Source organism: Echinops telfairi, unplaced genomic scaffold (genome assembly GCF_000313985.2).
Source record: "Echinops telfairi isolate 266 unplaced genomic scaffold, ASM31398v2 ScPeMD7_7424;HRSCAF=8462, whole genome shotgun sequence".
NCBI lineage: Eukaryota > Metazoa > Chordata > Mammalia > Afrosoricida > Tenrecidae > Echinops > Echinops telfairi.
In genome coordinates, this window is record NW_022111324.1 from 45714560 (window position 1) to 45725412 (window position 10853).

Sequence of the window (10853 nt, forward strand, 5' to 3'; positions counted from 1 at the left end):
TGTAACACCGAAGCTCCCTCTTCCTCATTGTGTGATACTGTCAGTGTGCAGGCTCACAGTGCTGGCTCCTGTGGGTGCTTCATACCCCGGAAGGTCGAGATGAGGAAGCAGCGACAATATTTTCAGAGTACACCTATTTCTCACTTATTGACTATCTCATGATCCAACACTGTCATCTACACTAATAGCAAAGAATCTACTCTCCAATTATTTGGCACACTTCTGTCTGAGGCTAGAGTAACAGTGGTTATGATAGTTAAAGTTATGTGTCAGCTTCTTTAGGCGGTGCGATTCTCAGTGTTTAGGCAGTTACATGCAGATGTGATTTGACAGCTCGTAATGATGGCATCATTCTCAATTTTCCCATAACACTTGGTCTTTAGGCTCTAACCATATTGATGAGGCATGGTTATAGTCCCCAGAGCAATACTTAAGCTAAATTTTTATTCAAGAGGCCTTAAACTATGAATACAGTTGCCAGTCAAAAGCAAGGTTGCTGAGTCAAACTTGAATCCCATGGAATCCAACGTGCTATTCCTTAACATAACTGTGTCCCATGCAATATTTGGGACGTGCCTGTACTAAAACTACAAATTTGAGTTCCAGTTTGATCATGAATGAATTTTTAGCAAAGGTATGACCCAAATATTTCATGGGACACACTTATGTTAAGCATAATGTGTTGGGTTCAATGGGGTTCAAAGTCCATCGGCTCTAGACTCCCAGATTCCAACTCCCCATCTCAGAGCTTTCCTCTGAACTCCAAGCCAGTAGGAAATGGCTTTGGCATCTCCATTTGAAGTTCTCAAAGGCAACTCCAACTGTACATGCCCAAGATCAAGTTCATGAACCTGCCCAACTTCTCCCATCTCCTCCAAAATCTTGGCCATTGACCATCTTCCTCATTTCCCGTAAGTGGCGCTATCACACATTTGTCTGAATCGATATTCATCTTTGTCTCCACTTGGAGGACAATGTCTACTCTTGTTCACATTGGGTCGTGGACAAGGTCACATGGAAGGAGTCGTTGCTGCCTATCTCCTCCCTGTAGAAAAGGGCGATCACCTTGTCTATTTATTTCTCTTCCTTTCTCCCTTTCATCAGTTGAAACCTAGATTCTTGTGCGTTGCTGTACGATGCTGGGCTCCTGGGGAGTGGCCGCTCCTGTTGGCTAATGATTCTTGCTCCGGTGGGCTCTCTCCCCGGTGTGGTTTGCCATTTTTCCTGTCCTAGGAGCTCATCATCAGGAAACAAATGTCCCTCAGGGGATCTCTGTGCCTTGGGGTGAGAATCTCCCTTAACGAGTGGTTCGTGTTTGTTTCTGCTGGCACCCCTGCGTCTTCACTTCTCTGAGACAAGTTTGTAAGCTGCCATATTGACTTGGGATTCCCGCACCCTGAGGGTATTCCATATGGGACCCCAGACCCATACAAGAGCATAGACTTGGGTTTGCATTGTACAATTGGGACATTTTTCCTTCCGTAGAGATGCCAGCGAGGACAGGTTTCAAGGTCCTCCCTCAGCTCAATGAGCAGGAGGAACCTGAGCTCCCTCTCACAGGGGACAGCCTTCTAGCACCCTGGCTGTAGGTAAGGCGTCAGTCACAACTCCCGCCTCAGTCACAACCCTGGTCCTGTCTCCCGAACCTGCACTAGCTTTAAGGGTCCAACCTTCCCTGCCTGTCCCTTAGGTCTAGGTCTACACATCCCTGGAAGTCAGCTTGTGAGCTCGTTGCTTTAGCTTTGGGGTGCCTCTTGTTTATGGCAACCAGGCGCTTCCTAATCTTTCTCTGGAATCCCGTCATTTTAATTCATGCAGCATTGCTACGTGTGGGTGGAAGTGGCACTCAGTTGGGCCTATACATCTTTGTATCCGGCTCTCTTTTCCTCTGAACCCATGAACAACTTCTAACACGCTGTCATTGAGCTGCCTCCAAATGACCCTACAGCACAGGATAAACGGTGGCTCTCGGAGGCTGCTATTTCCGGAAGCACCAGGTCTCATCTTTCTCCTGTGGAGCGGCGGGTGGCTTTGACATGCTGACTTTGTGGTTAGCAGCCCTACATTATAACCCACTACACTACCAGGGCTCCTTGCCCTATGGTGCCGAGGCAGCGTACAACATTTGTGCTCGATGGCTAAGCTCAAGATTGGCGGTCACAACCTACCTGGAGAATGGCACCTTGGAAGAAAATACCTGGCAATTTGCTTCCACTAAGATTTCAGCCAACAAAACCCCCAGGAGCAGCTGTGCTCTGTAATGCATGGGTCACCATGAGTCAGAATCAACTGAACAGCAAGTACCCACACAACAACACCTGCTCACCGCCCACAGCTGCACGCACCAGGCACCGTTTACAGCACGGATGAGGCTGACTGATGTATCTTCCACCAAGATCGACCTTTCAAACACTACATCCTGACCCTGCCCTCGCCCCTCCTGGCACCCCTTCAGAGTCTTCTCATCGTCCCCAGTTCACTCTAGTAAAGTCTGCAAGACCTCCCAGGTGCAAACATACCTCCTGCCCCTCTCTCAGGCACATGCGAAATCCCAACCCAATCAAAGTCCTCGGGCTAGTGCCAATCCTGTTCTCCACCTCTGTATCTGCGCATGCTGTTCCTTCTGCTGCGATGCCCCACCAGCTGACTGCCTGGTGCTTGTCCACGGAAGACCTCCAACGTCTCCTCCTCTCACTCCTCTAGACCGATCCCACCTTGCCTGCTCTTGTTCACGTAGGTGCGGTAGAGCCCCTCGCGACTCGTCGCGACCTTTCATGACAGAGCAGAACTGTTCCCTGCGGGTTTTCTAGGGTGTGATCTTTATGGGAGCAGGTCACCTGGTCTTTGTCCTGGTGGGCCACTAAGTGGGCTTGATCCCTCAGCCTTCCAGTGAGCGCTGAACCCTTGCCCGTGCATTACTGCCCGCCTCTAGTTATTTATTTATTTGTTGTCTTCTACATAAGCTTCTTAAAGACAAGAGCGACGGATCCGTCTTCTCTGTATCCATAGTTCTTCTTCTAAGCTTTTCATATGGTATGTACCCACTAAATAGTTGGTGGGGGGAAATATATATTTTTGGTAGTGAAATTTGAACCTGGATGCTTGGATTCCTGAATGACTAATAATTGTATGTCCAGGGATCTTTCATTGGAATGACCTGCCCACACACATGGGGAAACAAAAGGGCTAGAGGTCATCCTGGTGTGTTGCTGTTACTGACCCTGGTGATGTCACAGAGCAGGGGGCAGCGGCTAAACGCTCTCCCTCCAGGCAGGAGGCCCAGGTTGGAAGCCTGGCCAGGACACCCCATGTGCAGCCACCACCCACCTGGCAGGTGAGGCTTGCACAGTGCTAGGATGCTGAACAGGTCTCAGTGGAGCTTGCAGACTATGGGGCACGAGGAAGAAAGGCCTGGCCATCCACTTCTGAAAAGTCAACTCGTGACAGCTCCGTGGACCACCATGGTCCTGATAGCATTGTGCATGAGGCTGTCCTGAGTCAGGAGGGTCAACTCAGCAGCAGCTGAGAACAATACCCCAAGGAGGACAGTTGGCGGTGTCACCTTGCCTCACAGGGCCCGTTGTTCCCATGGAAACGAACAGGTTGGACTAGAAGATCTAGTGCCAAAAGTCTGTCATTTCCAGAAAATGATGTCAAGATCGAATTGACCTCTTCTGCCGTCTGCAGTGCCATTGGCTGTCTTTGGCACCGAGCCCCTCTGTCCCCCCTCTCTCTCTTCCTTCCGTTGCCGTCTCACCTTGCAGGTAGGTCAACCAGAGGGGCTGGTGGTGGTGCTCTGAGGCGATGGACAGGGTGTTGAGGGCAACCACCAGGATCACCAACCAATAGAAGACCCTGGACTTGATCACGTCATGGCACTTCCAGCGGAAGATGCGGTTCCAGTGGCGCCAGTGCCGGCTGCGGGGAGGAGGAAGGAGGGGGAGCGTGAGGACCAGAGGAGCCCAGCCCAGGACCAGGCCTGGGCAGCACTCTCCCTCTGCCAGACAGACTTACAACCTGGCCTCTCCCTCGTAAAGCTCCTCAAAGTCCCTGGCAGCCTCAGAGAGAGCTAACCAGGATGGTGCAGGTGGAGTGCTGAGCACAGCACCTGGCAGAGATGATGCGTTCCACACAGGTCAGTGTTTTCATTCAAACCACACGGTGGTCCTGTGTTCTGGAATTGGGGATGGAAGGGGAAGGGCCCTTTCCCAGTTCTCACTCGCTGCCGTTCAGCTGGTTCTGACTCACAGTGACCCCACACAGGGTTTCTGAGACTATCAGTCTTTACGGGAGCAGGCAGCCACGTCTTTCTCCTGGGGCGGACTGGTGGGTTTGAACTGCTGGCCCACGACACCACCAGGGTTCCTTTTGGGAGAGTGGCTTGTCAGTGCTGAACCCAAGTTTAAAATGCACATGGCCTTTGACTCAGCAATTCCATTGGTAGAAATCTCTCTCTGGCAGAATTGCCCATACTTGCCTACCTGTATACTCGAGTATAAGCCGACCCGAATACCAGCTGAGGCACCTAATTTTACCACAAAAACTGCATAAAAAAATGTGCTGAAAGACTCGGCTTAGACACAAATATCTACGGTATATACAAGGATGACAATACACTGTGTCTATTGCAAAAAATAAAAAAAGATTCATTGAATGGCAGCATGCTTATACTCTGGAGTCACATGCAATGGAAATGAGATACATATGAGGGGGCTTCCCAAAGCTCATGAAAAATTTTCATGATCTTTTCCTTTTGTTCCATGAACTTTTTGAAGCCCCTCATATATATGAAGTTGTCCCCAATAGATATTTTTAAGTGAGACATAAAAGCATAAAACAACACGTCCATCATATCTTTATTACACAAACACGTGTTTGGTAAGCAACTCCTATTTTATTTGATTTTTGGGGGGCAATTTAACCTACAAGAACCCCATCACAGAAAATAAAACAAACTAAAATCTAGTGTATACATGTGTGTGAGAGACAGGCACAGAGACAGAGACTTGCAGAAATCGATTGAGTAGGACAGAAGGCTAACGGTTTCCATGGTTACCTTTTTGGCAGGGCAGTGGGGACTGGGCACCTTCTCTTTAATTTATTTATGATTTGATTCTTTACAACCAAACGAGGCATGACTATGTAAGAGGGACCGCCAAGCAACCACACAAGCCTGCCTGTGTAGACCAAGAGGCGCTCTCCCAGGGTCTCTGTCTCCTGACATTTAAGCACTGCTGAACTGCCAGGCTCAGATCTCCCACCCCACCACCCTCCCTTGGAGCTTCCCAGGACCGACTCCCTCCCTTCCGCTCGATCCTGTCCCATCATGTGGTCACCTCAGAGCAGGAACTGGCCCTGTTTTCTCAGACAAGCCACCTTTCCGAGGGATCAGGACAGCGACTCTAGAGCCACTGAGGGGACAGGGAGCTCCTCTCCGCTGTCCCAGGCAGCCTGGGTGGGGAGCACCCTCGGGGGTGAGCAGACACTCACACAAACTGGATGATTCTGTTCAGGCCGGCGATTTCATACAGACTCTCCGTGTCAGAGCTGCCTTCATCCAGAGACAGCTTCCCTGGGGACAGGAGAGAGGAAGTGGGCCAACGCCTGGGCACACCAACAGTGGGCTTGGAGCCCCAGAGCCAAGAGCCTCCTGCGCAGGGAGAGGGGTTCTGGCGGCAGCACCCGCTGTGGGAAGGGCCCTGGGCTCAGGGTCAGGGTGCCTGGATGCTCCCCATCTTGAGGGGTGAAGCTTTGGGCAAGTCACTTAACCCCTGGGGGCCTTGTTTTGTCTTCTGCACCATGGCAGCATTGGACCTGCTCAGTGGCCCCCTGCAGGCTGGCTGGTGGGTGAGATGAGCTAGTGGGTCTCTCTGGGAGCCGGCTGCAGGGTGCAGTTCAGCTGCTGGGAAGAGAGGCTGACTTTGGCCTTTGAACCCAAACCTTCTCTCAAGTCCTCCACATCCATGACCTCGCCCTGGGTGATCCAGCTCATGTAGCCCCGAAGGTCCTCCTCCAGCTGCTGCTTTTCCCGGAGTTTCTGGAAGGTTCCCCTGGACTTGGCCTTCTCCCGTTCCTTGGTGAATTCCCTGCGATAGAAGGAAGCAGGTCGGGAAGGAGAGTGGAAGATAGGAAGGGGGGTGGGGAGGACAGAGCACACACCACGGTGCTGGTGTCCCCCTTCTTCTGGCCCCAGGGAGTCTCTTGGGATCTGGGTGGCTCTCTCGTTCTCCTTGCACCCATCCTGACATGTATCCAGGACACCGTGTGTCTCCCAGACCCCCTTTCTCCTTCCTTCTCCTCCCATCCCATGTCACCTGCCTTGTGTGGGCTCACCCTCGGACATTAGGGGTAAGACAGGATTGACCACGGCCCCACCTGAATGGGTCATGGATCTTCAGATGTCCCTGACCCTCTACCCTAGACATTGAGTTTTGCTTTGAGTTCATCCAGAGGCCCCTCCAAGCAAGGTCTGGTCACCTGCTCCCCCAAATCCAGCCACTGAAAAGCCTGTGGAGCCTAGCCCTACTCTAACACGCACGTAGGGGACGCCGTGGGTCTCCTTGATAGCCCCTGGTGGACTCAAGGCCCGGAAGACATTCTCCTGGGTCCAGAAGAGACCCCCAGAGGGAAGAAGGAAGAGTCGGCAGATTGCCCTCCCTGTGGGTCCGCGCGGGTCTCGGGTCTCGGGACCAGCAGAGGGCAGCCCTCGGTCACCATGCAGTGCTGAGGAGGTGGGCCCGAGGCCAGGAGGGAGCTGTTGTCTGGACCTGTCCCACTGTCTGCAGCTACCCCAGCTCTGCCTCGAGCCTGTCCCCTTGAGGGTGGGCCCCAAGCAGAGGCTCCCGGTCTTTCTGTGCTCCAGATCCTTGGTGTCCGGGGAAGGTGGTCCGATGGGTGCCATCTCAGAAGAATGATTTTACATGCACTCAGTACAATCACGGCATGATAAGAGGAGTCATGTCTAAGAAAGCTCACTCACTGAACCCTTTTTTAAAGGCCAGATAATAATCCGTGTGCTCTTTAGCGAGTCATTAACTAACAAGGTCTGGCAGCGGGTCTCAGAACATAACTTTCAAAATAGTCATTTTGCTGCAACTTTAATGTGACAAGTCTCAGGCCCTGCTGAGACCACACAGATTTGTATGCATAATGAAAACAATGAACATGTTTTCAGTTAGAGGTGAGTGACAAATAAACGTAGTCTTTTCTACTCAAGTTCTGGGGCCCCCTGGATCCTATACGCAAAGTGTCTGAAGGGGGCTGGGGGCAGGGTCATGGCCAGGGGGAAGGACCTTGCAGTCACATATAAGCTTGCACTGCCATCGGGATGGGGGGACCACAGCAGCAGGCCTGTCCCCGAAGAACAGCCCTGGTCAGCAATAATTATTAATACTTGGACTCTGTCTTCAGTATTGAACGTGCTTAACTCTTTCAATCATGCCCACGCCGCCATGAAATAGGTCATGAAATGATCCCTATTTATTAAAGGAGGCGCTCTTAGGCACAGAGGGTGACTTGACTGGGCAACCGTCCAGCGAGCCGAAGTGGAGGGGGCTCAACTTGGGCAGTCTAGCTTTAGTGACCTGTGCTTGACCAGAGGTCTTATGCCAAATACGCTCTTATGCGCACCATTGGTAGGACGCTGGGGTCTGGGGCAAGGGATTTCACTCAGAAATAATGAAGACGAGAGATGGGGGTGGGGAGAGGGAGAGGGAGAAAGAAAAGGAGAGCGCTTGAGGAGGAGGAGAAATGCTTCAAACGAGTGATGGTGTTGCAGGGCTGGGGGCTCTTGCCTGTGACTTCTGTCTCTTCCTTGCTAACCAAGAAGAGGTTGGGGCTGAATGGCTACAGGGATGAGCTGAAGTTCTAACCCATACCTCCTGCCCTGCTAGCCTCTTCACCTTGCCCTTCACCTTGCCCTTCATGTCCCCCACTCCCCTTTCCCTCCATCACCCCTCTCCCCATGCTTCCTTCCTCCTACTGCCTTTCCCATCTGCCTCCCAGCGGCCTGGGACTGCCTTACCCGCTCAGGATGCCCAGCACCAGATTGAGGATGAAGAAGGAGCCCAGCAAAATCAGGCTGAGAAAGTAGATCCAGGGCCACTGGTTCCCGATGGCATCATTGACCTGCCCGGAACAGAGGTATGAGTCCTGCCTTCTGGTTTGGGGGCTTGGATCCCTCTCCCGGTGTCTGCCTACTGGAATGTTCCTGAGCTCAGAGCACAAGCAGGCAGTCAGTCATCTGGGCCCAGGGTGGGGCCTTTCCTAGCCTGAGAACTGGAGCTGGCAGGTCCTCCTCTGGGACGCTGCTGACCAGACTCCTGGACTAGGCACGACTAACTTGTCTTTCCTCCAACCAGGGGTACTTCCCACCCGCCTCCTGGCTTGATGCCCCATCGGCCACCACTTCAGCTTAGCACCAAGACTTTTCTAACTGAAGAAACTCTTGAAAGCCTTGACCCGAGGGTCCAGTCAGCTTCACGAACAACTGTGACGCTAACCACGTCGCCCGACATTTCTGAGTTTTACCCGCTCTGCAGCAGCCCTGGTGAGATGAGCACAGCCACTTGGCCGCTCACTGAAAGGCCAGCGGTTCAACCCCACTAGCTGATGTGTGGGGAACGCTGTGGCCGTCTGTAAAAATGGAAGCCTTGGAAGCCGTGTGGCGCAGTCCTGCTCTGTCCTACGGGTCCCTGTGAGCTGGATTGACTCAGCGGCGTGGGCTTGGTTTGGTATGGCCATAGTGGGGTAGTGGTTAAGAGTTGGGCTGTGAGCCGCATGGTCGGTAGTTCTAAACCACTAGTAGGGAAAAGACAGGGCTTTCTGCTCCTGTAAAGTTACAGTCTCAGCAACCCCGAGGGGTCACTACGAGTCAGCATGGGCTCGATGGCCACGAGTGAGTCCAGTGAACGATGGCGTGTGCACTACCCCTCACAGGCTGGTCGCAGAGGTGGAGGGCACACGTGCGATCCTCCCAAATACATCAGAATTTGCTCCCCTAACGTGAGCTTACAGGCAAGCGCCACGCTCATTCTGACAGTATACCGATCCCCACGCCCAGGCAGTATCGCATCGGGTGAAGATGGTCAGGGCTGGCAGCCTGTGGTCAGAGTCCAATTCTCCCCTGCCTCGGACTAGGCCCGTCACCTCCACCATGTGTCCTTATCTGAATGGGGAAGCGGCTCCCCTCGCCAGAGGACTCGATAAGAAAGGCAGTCTGGGTCTTAGCAAACCCCAAATACGTGCTGTCCTCCACAGGAAATCGCTCACATGTCTGTCGGGCCTGAAGGTGACCAGACGTCCCGCTTTTGGCGGGACAGTCCCGATTTTTGGCATTTTAAAAAAGTCCCGATTTTGGGAAAGAATGCATGACAAGCTAGGGAACAGTCTATTTGGGCCATATAGACCAAGTTTTTAACCAAGAATACCATCCCCCGCCCCCAGTCAGTGGTGTCCCGCTTTAAATCTGGTCACCTTACTTGGCTGCTGTCCAAAAGCTTGAAGGTTGGAGGCCATCAGAGGCGCCGTGGAGGGTAGGTCTGGATCTTTACCTCTAAACCAACCTGTGCTGAAGCTGGTGCCACACAGGTTGGCCGTGGCTCCCAGGGTGGCGTGGGCCAGAGCGGGCTCGAGGAAACTGGTATGTGCTGTGACTCAGTTTATCTTCCCACGGACCCCACGGGGTGGGCAGTGGTTGTAGGCTTACATTACAGATGGGCACATTGATAGCTGAGGATAGCTATGTGCCAAACCCCCAATCCAAACCCTCTCCCATGAAGTCAGTTCTCACTCACAGTGACGTCCGAGGCTGTAAATCTTGATGGGAGCAGACAGCCTCAACTTTCTCCTGAGGAGCAGCTGATGGGCTTGAACTGCCAACCTTGCAGTTAGCAGTCCAACAGACTTACCTGACAGGGCCAGCAAGGTTATGTATATGTGCATGTGTCCGCATAAGTGCATGTGCATGTGTGTACATGTATGTGTATGTGTGTACATGTATGTGTACGTGTTTACATGTATGTGTACGTGTGTACATGTATGTGTATGTGTAAGAGTATGTGTGTACGTGTGTGTAAGCTTACATGCTCAGGTGTATGTGTTTATATGTGTGTACGTGTGTGGTAAGTTTGTATGTGTAAGTGCATGCATATATATATGTATACGTATGTGTAAGTCTGTATGTGTAAGTGTATGCATATGTATATATGTGAGTATAAGTCTGTATGTGTATATGTGTTTGTATATGTGAGTGTAAGTCTATGTGTAAGTGTATGTATATGTGTGTACATATGAGTATAAGTGTGCTTGTGTGTGTCTGTATGTACAAGTGCATGTGTATGCATGTGTAAGTATGTGTGTATATGTGTATGTATGTGTGTGTGTATGTGTGAGTGTAAGTGCATCTATGTCAGTGTATGTGTATGCGTGTGTGTATGTGTGAGTGTGTCTGTGCACGTGTGTGTTCGGTGTGTCTGCGTGTGTTCAGTAAGTGTACAGATGTGTGTATGTGTACATGGAAGCCATCTTTCCCAGAAGACTGTCAGACAGTGAGATTCCAGGCCCCAGAAAGGACCACTCACAGCCAGAACCTAGGCGTTGAACTCAGAACCTAGGGAGCTTCGGTTTCCCTTCCTCCCCATCTTGGTCTTGTGCAGACAGAGAGCGCAAGAGAACTGCCCCAGAGGATGCTGGGACACCTGTCTGTGGGGGCCCAGGCACCTGCAGAGGCTCCCAGGGAGAGGAGAGCAGGCCTGGTGGGGTGCTGAGCCCGCCCCGTCCAGCAAGCCTGGGCCTGACCCACCCAGTAGAGCACGTCCGTCCAGCAGGCCTGGGCCTGACCCACCCAGTAGAGC

At 52.1% G+C, this 10853-nt stretch overlaps 1 protein-coding gene across 1 annotated transcript in view; it reads right to left on the bottom strand.

Moving 5' to 3' along the window:
• CACNA1S (calcium voltage-gated channel subunit alpha1 S) overlaps window positions 1–10853 on the bottom strand; it is an 88854-nt gene that overhangs the window by 52852 nt on the left and 25149 nt on the right. The window contains exons 7-10 of the mRNA XM_004700078.1: window positions 8024–8127; window positions 5941–6086; window positions 5491–5572; window positions 3758–3918 (exon numbers count right to left, since the gene is read on the bottom strand). Coding sequence (XP_004700135.1) covers window positions 3758–3918; window positions 5491–5572; window positions 5941–6086; window positions 8024–8127 — 493 coding nt within the window. The remainder of the gene's footprint in view (window positions 1–3757; window positions 3919–5490; window positions 5573–5940; window positions 6087–8023; window positions 8128–10853) is intronic.